The 22,725-nt window shown below is 38.1% G+C and overlaps 1 protein-coding gene across 2 annotated transcripts; it reads left to right on the top strand.

Annotated features, from left to right (window-relative positions):
• Positions 1-2,798: 2,798 nt before the first annotated feature.
• yme1l1b (YME1-like 1b) lies at positions 2,799-19,479 on the top strand. 2 transcript variants are annotated; one of them, XM_006634094.3, is made up of 19 exons: positions 2,799-2,978; positions 7,095-7,226; positions 7,767-7,932; positions 9,723-9,824; positions 10,605-10,714; positions 11,102-11,252; positions 11,618-11,701; positions 12,299-12,381; positions 12,468-12,558; positions 12,755-12,907; positions 13,603-13,735; positions 15,387-15,449; positions 15,539-15,651; positions 16,049-16,204; positions 16,750-16,901; positions 17,919-18,045; positions 18,122-18,195; positions 18,434-18,520; positions 18,843-19,479. In XM_006634094.3, exons 1-19 carry the CDS (start codon positions 2,946-2,948, stop codon positions 18,984-18,986), a joined length of 2,154 nt encoding a protein of 717 aa, XP_006634157.2. In that variant the 5' UTR covers positions 2,799-2,945; the 3' UTR covers positions 18,987-19,479. The 2 variants fall into 2 exon arrangements, with proteins under 2 accessions (XP_006634157.2, XP_015209533.1); XM_015354047.2 differs by having other exon boundaries at positions 11,618-11,725.
• The last annotated feature ends 3,246 nt before the right edge of the window (positions 19,480-22,725 follow it).

Genomic DNA, 22,725 nt, shown 5'->3' with positions numbered 1-22,725 from the left:
ACATATATCTGTTTTATAAGTATGCTATTTTGGAAATGTGTGTTCCTCTTCATCTTAAGATATGGCAGTATTAGCTAGTTATGCGAAATGAGACAGGCAGAAATAAGTCAGACTTTGGGAGCATGCGCATTAGCGCATGAAAACTTGCTCAACGTTATGCCTGAAGTGTTTGTTTTTAACTCAGTTCTGTTCTGAGTACAGAAAACCCAGATTTATTCCTTACGTTTTTTTCCCCTTGTTTGGACAGTGCAGTATAAAATAGCAAACATTATCCGTAGTATTATTTCGGCCACAATGAAAAACATTTTAACTTCTGTGTTAACTTTAAAAATTGATGTTTGTACAGTGGCCCCTGTTTTTCCATTTAATCGCAAAGTATAACGCTCACCTCTTTTTACACAGTTTAAAGTTCTTGAAAATCTCTAAAACTATGCCTCCGAAATCTTGTTCGGTTTGTGTTTAGGGATCCAAGTTAATTGAACACATTTTAAAACGCACTTTGTACCGTATGGTGATGGGTAAATAAAGGATTGGCGCTGAGACCCGAGAGAGTTTGGACCAACTATTCCCACAATACACTCGGCGGCGCTCAGGTGTAACCCAGAAAGATTTAGATGAAATTCAAGACTGGACAAACACTTGTCCAATGGTGTTTAATGTAGACGTATAATGGGCTTTGAGTGCAGGTATTAAAAACATAATACAAAACAGGACACGCTGAGCTAGAGGAGACTAGTTGTTAAAAAGGCTTACGTGTTTAGGGTGACGGATTCTAGACGGAGTGGGGAAGCAATTAAAAGGTTACATTAGGATATTTCGTTAAAGAATAAAATACAAAGCTCTAGTATCAGACGTTTTTGCACAATTTCGATCACCACATTATAGAAAATATATTGCTGCTCTGAAAGTATCCGGAGACGAACATTCCTGGGTTTAAGGGAGTCCTCCACTGACTAAAAGAAGTTTACAGTACTTCTTTTAAGATGTACTTGAGCTTTTAAGATCACATGGCCTCAGCTTTCATTTTTACGCTGACGATACTCAAATATACATCCATACCAAACCCGACACTGACGTGGCTGTCTCTATCCTATCTAATTGCATCTCTGACATAAAAATTTGGATGACTCAAAACTTCCTTCATCTTAACTGTGACAAGACTGAAGTCATGCTTATTGGTACCCCCCATCAACTTCGTAAAGCCAGTCCTGTAACCCTGTCTGTAGATGGCTCTGTACTTGAGCTTCAATCAAAATTGAAAAACCTTGGGGTTATATTCGATTCTGGCTTAACATTCGACCCACATGTACAGCATACTGTCAAAACATCTTTTTTTCACCTTAGAAATATCGCAAGACTACGCCCTATGCTATCATTAACTGTGGCTGAAAAGCTGATCAACATATTTGTATTCTCTCGAATTGACTACTGCAATGCTCTGCTCCCTGGTGTATCTAAATCTACTCTGAACAAGCTGCAGTATGTCCAAAATTCAGCAGCCAGAATTCTGACCAGGTCTAGTACAAGTGTTCACATTACTCCTATCCTGGAGTCCTTGCACTGGCTTCCGGTCAAATTCCGCGTAGACTTTAAAATCCTCATGCTCACCTACAAGGCTTTACATGGCTTGGCACCTCAATACCTGTCTGAACTTTTATCGCCCTACTCCCCACCTCGCAACCTCCGCTCTTCAAATTCTGCCCTCCTTACTGTCCCCCAAGCCCGTCTACATTGTATGGGCGACAGGGCCTTCTCCTGCTATGCCCCCAAGCTCTGGAACTCTTTACCCAAGGATATTAGAGAGTCACCTTCTCTAAACTCCTTCAAATCCAGACTCAAAACTTTCTTCTTCAGTAAAGCCTTTACTTAACTGGTTCCATTCTTCACCCCTCTGCTCTTCTTAATACCATCTTCCACGGTCTCCTCTATTGTTATTGTTGTATTGTTGTAATTATAATTATGTCCTGTCTTGTGAAATTTTCTTATTTATTGTTGTAGTCTTCTTATTTATTGTTATTGTCATCCTGTAAAGCGCTTTGAGAAGCCACCTTTAAAGGCGCTATATAAAATAAAGTTTATTATTATTATTATTACAGGTCCTGATTCAAGTGTTGAAAAACTTAAAACCCACTGCCAAAGTCAACCCAGTGTACTTCTTTTTCATTTCTTTTCTTTTTTCAGTATTTTCTTCAAAATGAACAGGGACACGAAAACCAAAGGAAGCAAGTGGAAATTATGTAAAATCGTTCTTATAAATGTTCTTATAAATTATATATACAATTATATTATGAATTAATAATAAAATGAATCATTCATAAAAATGAATCAGGTTATGGGCAAAATATGTCTTAAACTTTAATTTACATCATTTATAGAATTATTTTTTAAAATGGAAAAAAAAGCGTAAGGGTAACATACAGAGATCATAAGATGGTAAATGGTTTGCCTTTAAATTATTTTGTAATATTTCATAGCAATTAAGCCTTTCTAAATGCACATTTGTTTGAAGAAGTTACAGGCCACTTAGGGTTTATATCTGAGAATGTTGACTTATGGAAATTATATTTAGCAAGTACTAACAAAAAGTTTACAATAAATTATGTCATTATGTAAATCATTCTCATAATATCATACTACATATTTACATGTTAAGTTAAGCAGAGCATAATCACAAAGCTTCTTCCCAAAATGACAAATCTCCTATGGAAAAAAAAGACAGCCCTATAATGTAATGAGATGTGACCCGGCAGTGATCGCTTTACAACGACAAAGGGGAATTTCCGGTTGACCTTTGGTAGAAGCCATTTTCAATTTCATAATACGGTGTTGGTTACTGCAGAGGAGTTTCTTCAGAGGAGGAAAAGGACAAAAGTGGACGGGATTATATTTAGGTTAATCAATATTGAAGCATAGCTGTAAACATTTAATTTATTATAGTACTGGAAATGTTTACTTTTTCAACTACGGTCCAGCCACAGGTAAGAATGAGCGAGCGGTTTTGACGAATGAAAATGGCAACTTAGCTGTGATAAAAGCTCTTCACTCATAACCAGTCGTCGGCCCCTGAGATAAATGTGTGTATTAGTTACATTGTCTTGTCTAAAGACATTTCTAGATAAAACCAAACGAATTATGGTCAGCGGGTATGTTTTGTTGATTTAATTTATCTTAAGTTTGCGCACTGCCTGAATGTTATGTTCACCCACCTAAGCGTGGTTTTGGAATCGAGAAAAGTTACTGAAACTATAAGACAAAAAAGCTTATTAAAAAACTAAACTATAAGACAAAAAAGCTTATTAAAAAAACTAAGCTTGACATTAAAGATTCAACCCTTGTCTTTAACTGTTATGTTGAGGATAAATTGACCCAAAATATATGCCAGCTATCATACCCGTCATTATTTCGTTCCGGTTTCTGATGTATTTTGTCTAAAAATGTATTTTTCCAACAAAAATATTTCTGATATTTATTACGTTTTATATGGTTAAGCATCTACGAAAATGTCATCAAGTGCTCAACAGGGATTTTATCAGGCTTTTGTTAAATATATATCGCAGTGTAAACATTGTTAGACTAAGTGAAAGGAAGTCGTACAGTCACCCTTAATGTTCAAGTACAGTACAATAGTGCCGCAGCGTTGCGGCTGACAACTGAAATTACACTGCTGGAGCCATATTCCTGTATACACTGCAGAATTCAAAATGCAGGACGCCAAGTTACCTAGCCTATTGGCCTATTCCAGAAGATGACGCTTATATGTGTACATTTCAATATTGTGCATAAAGATATTTATTAGCTGTATGCTGATTAATACAAAACAGTCAAGTTAAAGGACGATTTCTAAATGTAGGCTGTTAGTAGTGAAGAAGCTGTGCAGAAACTACAAATGTTCTTTGAATGATCTAGGTTCTAAAGAATCTAGGCTTATCTATATTACGTTAACTGCAAGTTGTTTCCCTAGTTTGGAGTACAGAAGGAGTGTCTTATCAAAAAGGCATGTGTTTGTATTCTGAGGACACTGGTTGAATGCCAGGTAGATCTCTATAAAGATGTCCAAGTGTAGAGGTCCTTCAGCATGAGGAAATGTTGGCAGTGGAATGGTTTTTTTTTAAGATTATGACAAATGGGTGTCAAAACGTATTAGGAGGCAGCATCCAGCTGACCTGTTTTTTCTTTCTTTTTTTATATTGTGAGATTAGCTTCTGCTCATTCCTAGGTGTGCGTTTTCATCCTCTAGACCAGAGTTATTCAGTTTGTACTGTGCACTAGTAAGAACCTGTCAAAAACATGATGTACACTTTTGTGAGCATATTACAAAAAACAAGAGAAACCGAGAATGTAAAGCAACTGAATACATTCTTAGAATCAAAGGAATGTCCTCCACTGACATGGTCTTTTATCCAGGATTGTTGTGGTCTTGATCAGAAAAAAAGACCTGTGGGTTTCTAGATCCAGATATTCAAAATCCTCAAAGATGTTGAAATACTCAACAAAGCGAGCTTCTTCAAAATCATCCTGAACTAGAAGGCACAACTGAAAACGTCACAGAAGTGTGTTTAAAACTGCCAGCGAACGGCATCATTTTACACCAATTGTTTGAATAGGAATAGCTTGGTGGCATAGTGGTATACATTGCTGCCTCACATCGTTGGATTCTAGGTGCTAGTTGGCTGGAGTTCCTGTGTGTTCTCTGTGTTCACAAGCGTTTCGTCCGGTTACCTCCGTTAGACTACAAACATACAGGGAGACTAATTGCCTTCTGTAAAAATTGTCCATGCTTTGTATGTGTGTTTGTGTCTGTGTCTGCCCCGTCTGGAGTGGGAGTGGCATCCCATCCTATCCAGGGTGTACCCCGCTTTGCATCTATCGCTTACTGGATGAGGTTCCAGCTCCCCGCAACCCTGTGTGGGATAAAGTGGTTAGGAAATGGACGGATAGATTGTTAGAATGGAGCCGATGCCCAGGCTTCTTTGGAGAAACGGCCGTCTGAGATCCTTTAATGATGATAATTCCTTACTCCCCTCCACCACCATCAATGTGCAGCCCCACCTGCATGATGCACCAGTCTGCTCACAGCACACCAGCTCTCAGTGGGGAAGAGAACAGAGCGATGAAGCCAGTTCATACATGGGGATTATTAGGAGGCCATGACTGGTAAAAGCCAGGGGGGAATTTGGCCAGGACACCAGGGTAAAACCTCTACTCTTTCCAAGAGCCGGCCTGGGATATTTAATCACCACAGAGACTCAGGACCTCGGTTTTACGTCTTATCCAGAGAATGGCACTTTTTTTACTGTATAGTGTCCCCGTCACTATACTGAGGCATTAGGACCCACACAGACCACAGTGTGAGCGCCCCCTGCTGGCCCAACTAACACCTTCCGGCAGCAACCTGTTTTTCCCAGGAGTCTCCCCTCCGGGTACTGACCAGGCTCACACCCGCTGAGCTTCAGTGGGCTGCCAGTTCTGAGTTGCAGGATGATATGGCTGCTGGCAGTTAATAATTTAGCTACTAGCCGTCAAAATTGCTAGATGAGCGAAATGGCCTCCTCTCCTGTGCAGCCTCTTCTATATCCTCATTGATTTTGATTTAGCTATTCATCACTAATCCTAAATATGTATAACAGTTTTCCATATAATGACATTTATTTGATCTTGAGTTAATAATAAATGTTAAATCTAAGACATTTAGAACCCATTTGAAAATATAATGAAATTGAGCAGGCTATAGCAAATGTAGGATTAGTCGACAGAAGTTTGATTTGTTATTGTGTTTTCTTTTGTTAAATGTTAAAAATGCTTTAATCATTTGTCTGTCAAGACAAATCACTTTCTATTTATTACAAAAATAACCAGTCTATGGGAATCAAAATTCTGATATTTCTGGATAGTGGTATTTAGTATAATATGTATTAGAGTCTAATTGCAAATATGGTGTTTTTTGGTCTTAATAAGATTAGTAACGTTGAAAGGTTAGGAAAACATTGAAATAATATAAGGTAGATACACTGCCAGTTGTGATTCCTGCATTTTCAATTTTTTTTATTTTTGTTCATGATTAAGACCCAATATTGTTACCAAATTTACTTTTTTATACAAATTGTGCAAGTATTTTAGCATGGATATGGGAAAGATTCCATATGACAGTACCATAGTCCAAAGGCACAGTCAGTTACCTAATGCTGTAACCTCACGACAGACACGCTCTGACCAACTGAAATGCTTTTTATTTGTTCCATTTATCAGTTTTTATTTTATGAGAGTTTGATCTTTCAACGCAGCAAACAAATGATATATTAAGAACCACAGCGGGAGGTTTTTCTCCTCAAAGAAATGATCACTTTACCTAGACGAGTACGCAGGCTAGGCACTGCCCTACAGCTTCTTAATGGAAAGCTCAGTGGAAACCAAAGGATCTTGAACTTGTTCAAAAAATATGGTTTGACTTTTAAATAAAAAAAACCTTCAGATCTCTTCCAGCTGTGATATTATGATAGTTCACAGTAATATAGTTCAGGTGGGTAGCTGCGTCAGCATGCTAGGCTGCAATGGAACAAGTAATAGGTTTATTCCATGCTGAAAAAAAGAAGAAAGAGAACACAACCGTGGAGCCTTCTTCAGGTGTGAGAGACAGGGCAGTAGGCAAAGGTAAAGTAGCGGGAGAACAAAGGTTGGGAGGGAGGAGGAGTGAGAGGCAGGAGCAGGGGACAGAAAGAGAGGCCAATCAAGAGGTGTGAAGTCAGAATGGGTGCAGAGAGGTGTGAAATGAAACTTCCAATGAATGGAGAAAATTTAAAAGAACAGTAGTCTGTCGTTAAGAGAAGGGAGAATGTGTGATCCTAGCTGCAGAATAAGTTTGGTTTCGGTGGTCTTTCTGATGTATGAGTTCGGAAAACAGTCTTGGAGAACACAGACGGAGAGATTAGAGTGGTCGTGGCCGTCAGAGGTGAAATGAGAAATAATTAATATATAATATTCATATGTAATATAGCATCGCCTTGCCTAGGTTTGGGCACAGTCTATTGTTGGTGGCAGTTTGTTTACCTATCAAACAGTTCTCTGTCAGTGACTAGATCTGTGTTTTCCCCCTGCAGGTCACAGTCCCTCTGAGCCACCTCATCAATGCCTTCCATTCCTTCAAAAACTCCGCAAACTCTGTGAGCACCGCCACGGCTCAGTGTTTACAGAGGGAGGTGGCCCCAGAACCGGACTTCCAGAGCGCTGAGGTATCCGTGCTCTTCAGGCGGTCCTGCTGACATAAGGCAGACAAATCAAGATTGCTTTTTAGAATGCGCATTAGTATAAAGCCTGAACTGTCATGGATAAGCACGCAGTCAATTTCACTGTTAAGCTGGTGATGCCTAGTTATTTTTCAATCACACCCATGTTTTGAGCGTGGTATCTCTATTGTCTGAGTATCAATGGATTAATCCAGTTTCAGTGGGATCTGAGACTGAATACTGTACAATCTTTTCTTTCCATTCTCTGGTATTGTATGTACAGATAAAATTAGACACGAGGTTTTATTTGTCCAGAACCCTTTTTGAATAACATTAATAACTGCTTAAAATCCTTTATTTGTCAAAGACTGGTTGTTTAACAGTTCTTTGGAATCTTGATTCTTTCTGGCTATTTTGACTTGACTAATTTTAAAATATCATTTTTTACGATTGCTGTTTGTTTGTTTGTTTGTTTGTTTGTTTGTTTGTTTGTTTGTTTGTTTGTTTGTTTGTTTGTTTGTTTGTTTGTTTGTTTGTTTGTTTCAGCCCACATTAAACTTGAGGGATTTGGGTCTAAGTGATCTGCGTGTTAGTCAGTTGGATGACCTTGTAAACGGACTTCTGCCCAGTTTATCCACAGAGGAACCCCCCGGACAGTCGTTTTGGAGAACATCCCATGTCTCGGCTGAATCCTTCTTTCAGAATAAGCATGGTAAATACTGTGTGCACAAATAATTCAGGATTAACATGCAGTCGTATTGGGCTTGCCAATGTTTTGACCTTGGTATTTTTAATGTAATTAAATATTGGAGTATAATGTGCTTTCTGTTAAGATGTCTCTTTAGACTTTGTTCCTCTCTAAACATTCTAGGCTTTTCATTTTCACCTGCTAAAATTAATAGTCCTGCAAATTAAATGTATTCAGAAAGTGCAGATCTAATATTTCACCTTGAAAGTCATGAATATACCCATGTCATATTTTGGTAAATCTGATTGGAAACGGATTTATTTATTTATTATTTATTTTGAGACAATAACTAAAATAGAAAGCAGCTAGTTGAAAATTCTCAATTTAAACGTCTGTTTCCCTCCCCTGGCATCAATAATGTAATTAAGAGGTATAAAATGACCTTAAATGTAAAAATTGATTTTTGTGGTAATGTGTGTGTGCTTACCAGAAATATTCAAAAGGAGGAGTCTCTTTCCATTGAACAGAAATTTGTTGCATTTTGTGCTGTATAACAAATGCATCCCTGCAGCACAAGCCAGTTTAGATTTTATTTTCAGGTAGTAGATGTAGTGAACTCCCTGAGTAAATCTGCATACAGGAATAAACGTTGTCCTTCCATTGCCTGGAAGATTGTGTACATTTGTGTAAATTTTTCCAGGCCCAAACCATAAAATATAGTGTTAAGATCACTGTGACAAAATGTAGCAGAGCCCATTTATGACACAGAAGTGCTGCTATTTATAATACTCAAACCACCAATCTGTACATCTTATTATGTAGTGAACAGTGTGCAGTTGAGCACAACTTTGCCTCTGATTGAATCCCATAAATGGGCTGTTGACATGTGGGTGCTGCTAGTTGGTACTTATGAGCTGTCAAGAAGAGCACATGGCTGTTTGTGGGAGTCATTAGCGAGATTAGAATGAGGGCTATTTGATTTTCATTTAATGTGCAATGCTTTACTGGACAAGGGTATTTAGTCAGAAGGGGCAAAAGTGAAGATCAAGAAGGACTGGCTTTTGGTTATTGTCAAGAACTCGATGGGGAAAGAGATTTATATGACATTTCCTTAAAATTACAGAGTTGCTGTGCTGAAGTAAGGTTTTTTGTCTTAATAAATGTAAGCCTGCTTATTCAAGTGTGTATTTAAAACGATTAAGCATTTTTAATTACTCAGCAATTAGCAAGACAATATAAAATAAAGAATGCAGCAGTATAATCCAGGTACAATATACTCAAAACCATGTACCATCTCAATGCTAACATGCACAAGAGATTGTAGACCTTGAAAAGCATCCCCAGAGAGAAACCTGTAGCTTAAGATGCATGTAAAAAGTTTTTACCCTTTGGGGGGGGGGAAAGTTATGGACTTGATTCTGCTATGACAGTCAGGTTGTTCCATCAGTTGAAGTAAGTTATCTTCAGATTTTAGAATTATTTTTCTAATGATAACCCGCCCTGATCCTTGTACATGCTGTGTTGGCCTCCAGCTCACTTTAACTCTATGAAGGATGTAGAGATTACTGATAATGAATGGATATTGATCTATTTAAAACCAGGTTGGCTTTATTGTGATAACGGCTTAGAAGCCCACAGGCTGTTGTAGCCTAGGTAGCCATTAAACCCCTGGCCGTCAGATTGGTTTCAGTAAAACTGATCATTGACAACTTTCACTCTAGTGTATAATGTGCAGCAGCATTGTTTCTTATTCTTTGACAAGAACATTATATTGGATCATCATCAACTGTGTTTTTGTGTGTAATTACCTGAAGGGTTCTCCAGCAGGACACTGGGTCTCCTGGGCTCCCCTGCACTGTGCAAGCAGAGCCCTACCCCTCTGCAGGCAGTTTGCTCAGATCTCCAGCACTGGCCCGGTAAGGAAGTACAACCCTAGATGACAAATGCTGTTTGATGCCAAAGCGTAGAAAAAATACAGGCCCTTTTTTGTTGTGTTCCTGGTGGTATCCCACTTAGCAGTCCGTCTTAACTTCATTCACTTCCAAGACGAAAGCGAAAAGCTATATAATGATTTCAGGTTTCGCCACTGGACTGCTCCTCAGCGGTGTTCACTATAACATTGCAGTGTTGTGTAAGCCCTTTACTAAAAAGTACAGTATCGCTCTATTGCAGTTAAAACTACATTACCAAATCACTTCAAAACTTTTAAAGTGATGTGCAGTGAAACCATTCTCGATATGCATCATGTTTCCAGGCACTTTTAAGCATAACAGCCACGTAACATGTTCTGAATCTCTAATGTGTTTCATATCACTGATCACAGCGGTCATATCTTTATATGACTGTATTTTTACAACAGGGATAAGATTGTACGATACAGAGAAATTGTCATATCCTTGGTAACAAAAATAAACATGGGGTGGTGTGCCATCTTTGGGGTTTCTTTAGTTTCAGAAAGCAGAAATCTGTCAATGTTGTTTAGAGTGAAGACACCAGGTGAACTCATGCCCCGAACACAAGTTTAAAGGCAGTGTTGGGAATTTTTCTTTTTACAGCTGTCAATGCATAAAAACCCTGGCTGCCATCAGGCTACAAAGATCAGACTAAGTCTGATGCCAGTCTGATCGCTTATCAGGTTAAACAAATGGAGGTCTCTGTTGTATGATCTGCTGCAACGTTTCTTTTTATTTTAAAAGTGTGGATTCAAAGCCGAGGCTTTAAAACGCTGAAATCCAAAACCAAACGCCTGCAGTCCAACTCTGACCGGGTTGCCGAGCCTGAAGGCTACACCCCATCATTCATGAAGGTCTGTTGTTTTTTTTTTAGTTGTGACCAGCTTTACAAAGGATATATCTTTTCTCTCACTGTATAACTTTATAACTTGTAACTGTTTATCGTTTTCTTCTCTCCATGCTTTTGACTTGTGTCTCCTGTTTAAAGTTATTTTATTTTGATGGATAGTGTTTCTGGATAGTATATAGGAACTCTAGTATTTCTTATTAAAGAATCAAAAACATTCAGATTATAGATGTAGTCTATTACATTAAACAAGATTACATTTCTATGACATTTACTCAAACCTTTGTAGAGTAAGGTAAAAAAATGTAGTTCTCTCACCACGCTTCCTTTGTGATAAGTATCCAATTTCAATTTATTTTCTAAAAAAATGGTTTAATCCTGATCTGTCTTTTAGGGACTACTGATGAGAGACAGAGGAACAGAAGTAGAAAGTTTAGACAAACTCCTGAAAAGTAAAAATATCCCTGATGGTCAGCAAGATGCTTTCAAGACAGGATTTGCAGAGGGATTCTTGAAAGCTCAGGCACTCACACAGCGAACACAAGGCAAGTAATCATGTTTTCATCAGCGTTTAGTTTCTGCTTGTCTACTTTTAACAAATTTTCTGTTTGTGCAAAATGTTGACAACATAATGACATCCAAGAATTTCATAATTGATATGAAATCAGTCATAATTGATAATCCATGCCATATCTAGATAGGAATGATTAATCATTTTGTTGCTGTGATCTGTGTTGACTGAGTGAATGTTCATAAACGCTAGATGGTGCTGTTTAAGTTTGTAAATGTGGTCATTGTTACTTCTCTCTGCCACCTATGAACACTCAGTTGCCTCAGGTCAGGCACTCATATACTGACCTCTGTTTTATTAAGAGATTTTATTTCTAGATGTCTGTTGTTCTTTTTCCAGATTCATTGAGAAGGATGCGGCTCATTCTTTTGGTCCTGTTGTTGCTGGGCATTTATGGGCTGTCAAGAACCCCATTTTTATCTGGTAAAGGCTCCTTTTCTGATCCTGGTTTGTTGCATTTTTTTATTTGTTTTAATTGCTTTTAATGTTGTATGCCAGGTGTTGACCTTGTAACTGAATGATTCTTCACTAGGAAATCCAGTTCTCAAAACATTTTCATAACACGGGTGTGCAGATTTATTTTTTATGCTTTTATTGATTGCCAAGCAGTAGGCTTATGGTAATGCACACACACACACACACATCTAAAACATGCTTTAATGAATCGAGTAACTCTATATGAATACTGAAATCTTAAAATCTCTGCTTTTGGCCTCTAATTGAGCAGTTCAGTTCATCATTCTTGATGTTCTGCTTTTGACAACATTTCCTTTCTTCCAACACACAAGTAACAGATCAGAATGAACTTGATTTTCATTTCCAGTTCACTGTTATGTAAAGCTTTGGTTTTTACAAACCTACATGTTAATTTCCAAATAAGTAAACGTCAGTCAGTGCCCATTAATTTTCAGATAAACTTTGCATTGGCCTAATGTTATGCCAAATTTGACATTTTACATCTACAGTAATGTCAGTCATGGTGTTGCCTTCATGACAATGTCGACCTTTTTTTTTGGACAGTGCGTTTCCGAACAACATCAGGACTTGATGCTGCAGTGGATCCCATTCAGATGAAAAATGTCACCTTTGAACACGTGAAAGGGGTACATCTCCATCTGTACGATAATTAGTGGTCTTTACTTGCCTTTGCTAGCCGAGTTATGGTTTTCCAACTGGTTGCTCTTTCCAGGTTGAGGAAGCTAAGCAGGAACTACAGGAAGTCGTGGAATTTCTTAAGAACCCTCAGAAATTTACTGTGCTCGGTGGAAAATTACCTAAAGGTGGGTAGAAAAACAGCCAAACTCCTTGTATTCGATAAATGCCTGACTTTTGCTTAGCTGAGCAGGCACAAATTTGATTTGGCTTCAGTTCTCTCTGTAACTCTTGCACCCACTGAATTTGTTTCATGAATCCATCAGTTTTTAAATTAGCAGCTCAACCTGCTTTCTAACGTTTGTTTTGCCCCCTTCTCTCTAGGCATCCTTCTCGTTGGCCCCCCGGGCACAGGCAAAACCCTGTTAGCGCGAGCAGTGGCTGGGGAAGCGGACGTCCCCTTTTATTATGCCTCGGGGTCTGAGTTTGATGAGATGTTTGTTGGTGTGGGAGCCAGTCGCATCAGGAATCTCTTCAGTAAGTTATCTGACGGGGAACCTGTACTTATTGTCTTTTGGAGCTGAGCAAAGGGGTGACGACTGCACCTTATTCATGACAAAAAGTGGACCAGCAAGATTCTCTACTTGGTATATGTAGTACTGCTGTCGATTAGATGCTCATTCACACCTGATAGGACAGTGAACATCACACTATTACTAACCTTGAACTGCACTTCTGCTTAGAGGCAAGTCAGTGAGAAGGTTGAGTTGTGGTCATATTGATGTCTAAAGGCCCCATCTGTGTATATTATGTATTTACATTCAAAGGATTGCAAAGTGTTAAATAGGATCATTGTAATTTTCATTAATGAGTATAATTTTAAAAACTGATGGTGCGTGATTCTTGCCCATGTTTCATAAAACATGTGCATCGAATGATATAATTGAAAAAACAAGTTCTGAAAAGGTCAAGATGTTTTTACAAACATATTCCTAACACACCCTTTTACTGCTTCTTTTCACAAAGTAGAGACTCCAAACCACTCTTCAACAAATTCACAAAGATATCAAGAAAATTACAGTCCTTTTTTGCCACTGGCGGACTCCCATTTTATTGAACAAACCTCACATGGGTATATTCATTTTACAGATTAATATTCACCAGGCTTGTTCAGCAAGGTGTCTGAACACATATATTCAAATGCTTTCTGGCTTGTTTTCCTTGTCTCTAAGGAGAAGCAAAGGGCAATGCGCCTTGTGTCATCTTTATTGACGAGCTGGACTCTGTTGGTGGAAAGAGAATCGAGTCTCCTATGCACCCCTATTCCCGACAGACCATTAACCAGCTCCTGGCAGAGATGGATGGGTAAGCTACACTTTAATCAAGCCCTTGGCACCAAAGGTTAATCAGCATCCTTCACTGCAGGTCATTGCCCAGTCATTGTAATATAAGGCGGTTTAATTTGACAGGTTTCTCCCAAAAATATTTGTATTTTCAGAATGTTATTAAATGTGCGTTATGTCTTGTAGAAACCACGGTGTCTGGTTTTGTCTTGTTTTCTTTATCCAAGTGCTCAACTCTACAACCAGGTTGTGAAAAATGTTTTATTTTTCATGCCAGGTAGTCAGTGTTTTTTTTTGTCTTGAGTATCCTATTTTGATTTAGTTTTGATCAGGAATTATTGGTAAGCTCCTCCAAACTACCCACCTTTGAGCCTGTACCACAGCTCTATTTCAAAGGTTCATATCTGATTGGAGGAGAGGCTTGTTCATCGACGAGAGCTGCATGGCAAAAAAGGATCGAGAGGTCATAATGGTCTCTGTGTCACTGAGAGCCAAGAGAGCTCTGACTAACACCAACCTACCCTCAGCCAGTTTTGATCCAGCATAGTTAGGGTACAGTCAGCTAGTGTTTTCACTGTATCTAGTAATTAAAGTTTTTATTTACAGTGAAAATACTCTAGCCCAAAACATATTTTATAGTTGTGCAGACTTAGGGATTTAATAGGTTAATTGGTTTTAATTTTTACTGTTTTCACACTTAGTTTAACCTTTAAGGATCAGGATCATATGTGCACATTACAAAGTTGAGTTATGTGAATAAAATCTAAAATAATGTGGATATGAACACAACACTGAGCTTAATGAATCACTACAGTATATTTTAAGTACAGTGTGATTGAAGCAAGGTTCAGATTTCACTTTTCATCAGGTTTTTACCTGTGATGACAGGTGGGGCACATTTATCAGTGTGTCAGTTTGTAGTTAATGATGCGAGAATCAGTAGTGTTGAACAATGTCATGTAAATTTCCCAAATGGCAATATTTTCCAGCTGATCTTTCATGAAGTTCAGTGGAGGGCATTAGGCAAACAAACGTGTTCTCAAAGAAAGAAAATACCATTTTTAAGAAATGCACCAAATGCTCAGGGACTCCATTAAAGCTTGAATGGTTTTAGATCTACTGTTTCCTATTTAGTTTTTTTGTGAATAAGAGCACGAATTATAAGACTGCAAGATAAGAAACAAACACATAATGCCTGCAATCACATGGCCCCAAGGATGTATTGTACTAAAAACACTTGGTATAGAAATTTCTATACATGCCTCAAATCTTGTTTTAAAATTTACATATCCACCAGGATGTGATTTTAACTCTGCTTTTTATCAGCTGCTTCGCTTTGAGCTGTTCCTTACATTTACTTACACAAAACTGTTGATTTAACTTTAATTTGTGATGGCACAACAGTTAATTAACCAACAGTTCAGTTTGATTTTTTTGTTAAATTTCACATCCAGCTAAGGAAGATGATGTTATTTTCTCTGCAACCCTGCTTCACTTTTCCTGGAGAGACTACAGTTTCACAATATAGTGCCAAAATGTTTATTTTTGTCCATCGTGACATGTATGCATCAGCCATCACTCGTTTTTCAGATAGGAAATGTAGTAATGTTCAGGTAGGTTGATTGAATACAATTTCAGCCGTTTCAATTCTCTAAATCTTGAAATGCCTGCAGGTTTAAACCCAATGAAGGGGTCATCATTATCGGAGCAACAAACTTCCCAGAGGCTTTGGACAAGTAAGTTTTTTTTGCCTAAATTTAATGCAGTGAAGTTTTTCTCGGAAAGGTTTGAAGCCTGAATGTTACTGTGAAATGTTCTTTTTCAGTGCTCTGATCCGTCCTGGGCGCTTCGATATGCAGGTCACAGTACCAAGGCCGGATGTGAAAGGGAGGACGGAAATTCTGAAGTGGTACCTCAACAAAATTAAATTTGATAGTGGTGCGTAGAGTATCATATCTCCTTAAACAGGGTTTCCTAATCGCTGTGTATTGTAACTGTTGAATGGAATGGAATTAGACCCATAAAACATTTTAAAGGACCGCATCATGTCACAATGCGCACAAACTCTCGGTTTCACTTGTGACAAGACCGGTGGTTTGTGGTGACCATGCAGTACTTTCACAAAGTTCACGATTTTGTGTTTGAATGGAAAAATATAGAAAGATCCCAAAAAAGGAAGATTTTCTCTACTTTTCTTGATTTTTGCTTTTCTTGTTGGTGATATGAGCTGTTGTAGTGGAAATTCTGTTACTGTACAAGTTTTGTATAGCACTCTTTGCTGATTTATAGTTTTTGAACTTGGTCAAACCTACTTGTATTTTTGTGTATTTCATAGCTATTGATCCTGAAATTATTGCAAGAGGAACAGTTGGTTTCTCTGGAGCAGAGCTGGAGAATCTGGTGAATCAGGCTGCTTTGAAGGCAGCAGTGGATGGCAAGGATATGGTCACCATGAAGGAACTTGAGTTTTCCAAGGACAAAATTCTGATGGGTGTGTGTTCTAATATCCTTGTTTAGGGGGGGGTTAATTATTTCTGTATTTTTATGTACTTATTGTAGGTATCCATATATGTATTTCCAGTAAGAATGAGAAATCCTGAAAGGTTCTGCAGTTTGAGACTTTCACTGAACTCTCCAACATTCGTTTTCAGCCCTTGTGTTAGGACCCAGCAGTAGGTTGCTTGAACCAGCTTTTCTGTGAGCCATAAAATCAAAGATGGTAGCTTCACCCTATTATCAGCGTTGTCACTGTTAGTCTGCTGAAATTTAATTTCAGGCACCACCTATGCTTATGCCATTTATTGGAAGTTGTGAAAAACAATAGAAGAGCAAGGCTTAATTACACACGATCTTAAGAGTCTGTCAGCAGGTCACTTTAATTTGAGTTCAAAGTTGACAGGGTTTCAGTCTTGATTGCATGGGCTGGTGGATCTTCAGGTGCAGAGGATTGAGTACCTGTTGTCCTATGCGACTTCTAAGGATTTCAAGATTTATGGGGAGGTGTTCTTAATGTCTCCTGGATTTTACCCTTATCAGGTCCTGAACGTCGAAGTGTTGAGATAGACAAGAAGAACAAAACTATCACTGCTTACCATGAGTCAGGCCATGCTATTGTTGCCTATTATACCAAAGACGCCATGCCCATCAACAAGGCTACCATTATGCCCCGAGGGCCTACTCTTGGCCATGTGAGTACAGTAAAACTGCCGTCTGACCACTGAGCTCTGCAGGTGTGTTTGGTACCCATGCATACGGCGCCTGAAAGAAAGAACTGTGCTGCAGCTAAGTACATTTTAATGGTGTTGTTAACTGAGGCCAGTGTTTAACATGCTGTACAGAAACCAGGATGCATTCGTTTTCTGTGCCAGCATTCTTAGGGTTTACTGGTGGACAGAAATGTTGGTGTTCAAATATTCTACATAATACTTTTTATAACCAGTGCAACATCAGCTTTCCTCACACTCTTTATGGCTTTATAACTATCGAATGTTTGGTGTGTCATAGGAATTGTTGACACAGCTGGGTATTTATTCACCTTATTCTTGTTATTGCTCTATTGTTTCCATCAGTATATTTTGTTTACTTTATAATTTTATGATACATTTTCTGTCTGTTTCTGTAATGTTTCCAGAATATTATTTTCTGATTTTTTTTTATCACTTCAGAATTCACAAATGTTCAAACCAACACCTCTTTTCAAAACTGTGCACGTGAGGCATTATAGTGGAATCTGTGCAATAGGCTCTTTATATTTGGGTTGGAATAAATTGCAAATGAAATGCAAGCATCAGAAACATTACAGGGTTTTATTGCATCACACTAAAATGTGAATTTGTACCATGCGAGTGTCTAAGAGAGAACTGAATCTTTTTAGTTTGCACCACAAACAAATGGGGTTGGGAATTCAGAATCATGAAGGTCAGATTATTTTATGGATTATTTTCTTTAAATTCAACATCAACACAAGAACACCAGGACAAAAGTAGAAAGTCACTTAAGGATCATTTAAGACGCAAAACAGGAGGCACAACTTTCCATAAATGATTGTTGGAATCCAGATCATACATGTGAGTCATGTGGTAAAACTGACTCTGTGGGATCCTTCAAGAAAAGGATAGGTAGAATTCTTGTACATTTTCAATGGCGAATTCTTTTGTTTGTTTTTATGCCGGAAAATAATTTCCATTCTCTTTTTTTTTTTAAAGGTATCATTACTTCCAGAGAATGACAGGTGGAGTGAAACTCGTTCTCAGTTACTAGCTCAGATGGATGTCAGTATGGGTGGAAGGGTTGCCGAGGAACTAATATTTGGGAGTGAAAACATCACAACTGGTAAGCCTGACCATAGACATTTTCTAAAGTACCTTTACAGGTGTTATTGTATTTTAACTTATTTTTTTCTGTTCAGGTGCTTCAAGTGATTTTGACAGTGCAACTAAAATAGCAAAGATGATGGTGACCAGATTTGGAATGAGTGAAAAGGTAGGAAGAGTGTTTGTCCTTGCAGAATATCATGCATCTGACCTTTATTAGGTGAGGATTAAGGGAGAATGTGATTTGAAGTTTACTTGCAAAGAAAGGTTAATTTGTGCAGAGTGTAAACCTTTTTATCTACCTGGAATCATGGTGGAATTTTACAGGTGGTGAGCGAAGCAGTTCTGAACAGTCTTTGCTTTTTGTTTGTCCATCTATAACTGTTACTGATGTTCCCCTTCCTTAGCTGGGCGTCATGACGTATGCCGATCAGAGCAAACTCAGTCCAGAAACACAAGCTGCTATTGAGCAAGAAGTCAGAGTACTCCTGAGGGTAAGGATCTCCTGTCTTTCCAAATTTTGCTCTTATGCATACAAGAAAAATATATTTTGATTATAGATTTCAAAATGGTTATTTGCTCAACCATACATACAATAGATCTCTCTACTTGCTTTGGTTCAAAAAAGCCTGTATTTTCCGATGGGTTTTGCAGGTTATGAACTTTACCAGATTTTCAGCTTCCAAGTTGTGAACATGCAGTGTGGGATGCTGTGTAGTGAGGACTAAGGAGTTCTTGTTGGTATGGAAAAGGTTTATCAACAGAGTAAAGACTAGTGTGGGATTGAGCATATCTCGTTTATTCATTTTTTAACAGGATTCATATGAGCGTGCTAAAAACATCTTAAAGACCCACACTAAGGAGCACAAGAACCTAGCTGATGCTTTGTTGACATATGAAACTCTGGATGCCAAAGAAATCCAAATGATCATGAATGGAAAGAAACTGGAGCCGAGATGATGTCTTCCTCACAGCAGAAATGGTTGGGTGTTCATGAATGTAAATATGCAACAGACCGGGGGGGGGAGCATTGAATGAATCTGTGTAGTTTATTTTTCTTAATATATGATTGTGTATACATATTTTATCCCATTTTTTCCCCTTGATTCTGATAAGGATTGTGCTTTTATGTGTGAAGTATTTCTGTAGTGATGAAATCCCTACTGCTTCCCTGCAAGTCTTCAACAATATCTCAGGGGTACGGTCATTTGATATAAAACTCATCATCCGTGCTTTCTGAAATACCTATGGGCTCTATTTATTTTTGTTACACTTTTAATGTCAAGGTTCTGCCTCAGAGGTGTCATTATGTACCCCTTTGATGTTACCTGTTCACGTCCAGTTATCAGTTATTTTCAACAACCTTTTTTCTGATTTTTTTTTGTGTGTACACAAGAATTAAGACACAAGTTGAAAAAATTCCTCAATAATAAACTTTCAAATTAGCTTGCAACAGGGATCGTTTTGGACTTCTTTAATATAACTCGAGGTGATTATGATTAATTTACGGGCTTGGGAAATCTGACCAATCTGTTTTATTGGTTGAATTACATATAAGGTGTGTGTGCTGTAAACTGAACTTATAGAATTACTTTTTCATTATAGATATCAGAAGAGAGAAGTGCTACACAATTTTCAATATGAACTACTTTTATGTTTTCAGCATGATAAATTAGTGATTTATACTAAGCATAAACTTAATTTGGTGTTAGTATCTGTATTCTAAAATGTCATAAATACGGGTTGAAATGTAAAATTTGTAAATATTGAATTTCTTATTTTGCCAATAAAAGTACTGTATATTTAGGGAAATTTAAACCCTAAACTTTACATTTTTAAAGCCTGTAATGCAGAAACTTTGCAGAGAAGTGGAATGGTCTCTGTAATCAAATTGGTTTAACATGACTTCAGAGCAAAAACATCTCTCTGAAAGTTCTTTTAGTTAGATATTGAATTCCAAGCCAGAATTTGCATGGTGATAAGGCCAACCAATAAAGTGGTAGTGAATCCTGGATAATGAGAAGGTTACGAGAAAATGTCAAGGTTGATGATCATTAAGAAGTGGAATGTATGTCACGTGACCCAAATGCTGCTCAGATCCGGCCACCTTACAAAACTGAGTGGTGAGAATAAGACTGATTTAGGGATTTTATTATGAAGCCCATAGTGACTTTGAGTAATCTACAAAGTTCTGTATCTTGGATGGACATCAGTGTGCATACTGTATATCGACAATAGTCTACACAGACCCATATGGCTGAGTGACGAGAGGTCATTGCGGAAAGAGATTGTATTGTGGAGCTTTTCGCTTTTTGGTCTAAGTGCAATAGTCTGGCACAAGCCTAACACAGCATAGTACCCAGTCAACACCACCTCAACTGTCAAACACTGAAGGGGAAATGGATTGTGCCAAGTATAGGTGAAAATCCGTCACCCAATTATCTACAATTGGGTTGAAAATTCACATTTCACCAGGTCATTCAAAGCACAAGGTCAGTACCACATGGGGATGGTCTGACAGAAAGCAAATGAATATGCTTGAGTGCTCCATTCAAAATTCTGACTTTAATCCAATATGCAATTGAAGGTGAGGCTTATAGATCGCCATCTATCGCTGGTCCCCAACAACTCTCTCAGAGCTTTACCAGGAATAATGGCCAAAGTATGCCATGTTGCACAGTGCAAACCTATTAAGAGATCCATCCAAACAAAACATTAACAGTAATTGCTATCAAAGATGCTTCACAAGTGCATTATTTAATGATTTATAGTTTTCAGCTTAAGAGGGCTAACTGACATAAGACTGACGTAATACTGACATAGTTTGTTTCAATAACACATAAGTACATTATTTAAAGATTAAACTAGATTTTAGCAAACTAGCAATAGAGGTCCAAAAATATTATGCAATCCTTAAATTTCAAATTGTCTTGACAGTTTTTGCCGATATTAGAGCTCTTTAACTTTTAAGTGATTTGATCATTACAATTTAATCAAAATGACATTTTTGGTAGGAGGTGAGCACTTTTTCAACGCACTGTATGCAGTGTTAGAACAGGTTACCATGGGTTGTGCTGCACATGTGTATATTGGTAAGTAAAATTAGGCAAGTGATCTTAATTGTCCATTCCAAAATATAATATAGTCTTCATATTTCTTGTACTCAATGTTGTGCAAATCTGACAAGATATTTCTTAAGGAGAAAATGGCAACAAAAAACGCTTGAGCAGAAGTAATTACTTCTTCAACAGGTTATTGATTTAAATTATCTTGAGGAATGTTAGATAACTACTCATGTTTTGCTTATACATATTAAGGTTCTGGTACTTCAGGTTTTTTCCTTGTCCTCATTACAAGGTTGAAGTCCTTGTGTTTTTCCATGTGGTTGTACCTAAAGCTCAAGTATTCAGACCCTTCCTGTGGTGTCGAATGGAGAAACCAGACATACGTGTCACCATAACACTGAAAAGTCTGATAAAGCTAAACGGTCCGAAGACTGTTCTGTAGAATGGAAAATTGAATAATCTCTTCACTTTCCATTTGAATTTTCATGAATGTCGGTGTTCTATGGGGCGAAGTGAAAGAAAGCAGAGAAGAAGGAAAAATAAATTGAGGAATGCCATTCATTTTTATTACGGGAATGTGAATTCACAAGGAGGCAGCTTTTCCTGTCAGCATCGACGTGAGGAAAAGCTTAAGGCTGGTGTATGAAGATTAACTTTCAGTACCAAGGTGCCTGTAGGGTTTGACTGGGTGGTAAAATCGGAAGTAGCCTGGCTTTCATCGCTGACATGTTTGATGGCAGTAATGCAGGCAATTGTACAGAATACCGGAAAAACTAAGCAGCGCCGCCGCCGCCGGCTTCGTTTTAGATACTTTTATAAATCATTCAGTTCCTCCACCCAGCCATGTCTAACTGCTTCTTCCAATTCAGGGGTGCAGGGGCCCTATCCCAGCAAACAACAGGAGCCAAGCAGGGGCTCACCCTGGTCCCCATCCATTTCAGGGCAGACACAAACACAGTCACGCACACATTCCCATCGGGGCTAGTTTTACAGAAGCCTACCACTATGGATAATGGTATGGACAGAATGGGCAGTGGAAAGAAACTCACATCAATAGGGGGAGAACATACAAACTCCACGCAGACTGTACCCAGGAAATTGACCACAGGACCCCAGCACTGCAAAGCAGCAATGTGCCACCTTCAGGTATTTAACTTTTGTACTTTAATGTTTCCGACAACACGCAAGTGCATTGTTATTTAATGATTAAATTATATTTTTCAGCACCGCAGATCTTTTGAGCAATGTCTTAGCGGGAAAAAATAAAGCTCAAACGCGCCGAAGCCAAATACAGGCTATGAGAAGAATGGATTTGAAGTTACAAATAGAGGAGAAAATACTTCGAAACTTTAATCAACAAGGTCAACGAGTCAACCTTGTCTCGGTGTCATTGTGTTTTCAATTATCCGACTATCGTTTCACAGTTATTTTAAAGGGGACAAACCAACACCCAAAACCAGAAACACAATTTTCTGCTCTAGTACTTTTTCTAAATGAATTTACTTAATATGAGTCTATCTCCTCTAATGTATATACGGGTAGTTTGACACCCTTTTAATTTTCCATCAGTAAAAGGAAGCATAAAGTAATGATACACAGAGTATGATTTTTGTATCGTGCAAATTATGCATTAA

The sequence above is a fragment of the Lepisosteus oculatus genome, chromosome 6, assembly GCF_040954835.1.
Source record: "Lepisosteus oculatus isolate fLepOcu1 chromosome 6, fLepOcu1.hap2, whole genome shotgun sequence".
Classification (NCBI taxonomy): domain Eukaryota; kingdom Metazoa; phylum Chordata; class Actinopteri; order Semionotiformes; family Lepisosteidae; genus Lepisosteus; species Lepisosteus oculatus.
The sequence above is the reverse complement of the archived record's forward strand: the minus strand, read 5'-3'. Positions and strand labels throughout refer to the sequence as shown.

Bases quoted from the DNA above. Each gene is read 5' to 3' on its own strand.
- yme1l1b (XM_015354047.2), top strand. From the start codon at position 2,946: ATGTTTACTTTTTCAACTACGGTCCAGCCACAG. The intron at 12,382-12,467 runs GTACATCTCCAT...TGCTCTTTCCAG, and splicing joins CCTTTGAACACGTGAAAGGG to GTTGAGGAAGCTAAGCAGGA. The intron at 12,559-12,754 runs GTGGGTAGAAAA...CCTTCTCTCTAG, and splicing joins CGGTGGAAAATTACCTAAAG to GCATCCTTCTCGTTGGCCCC.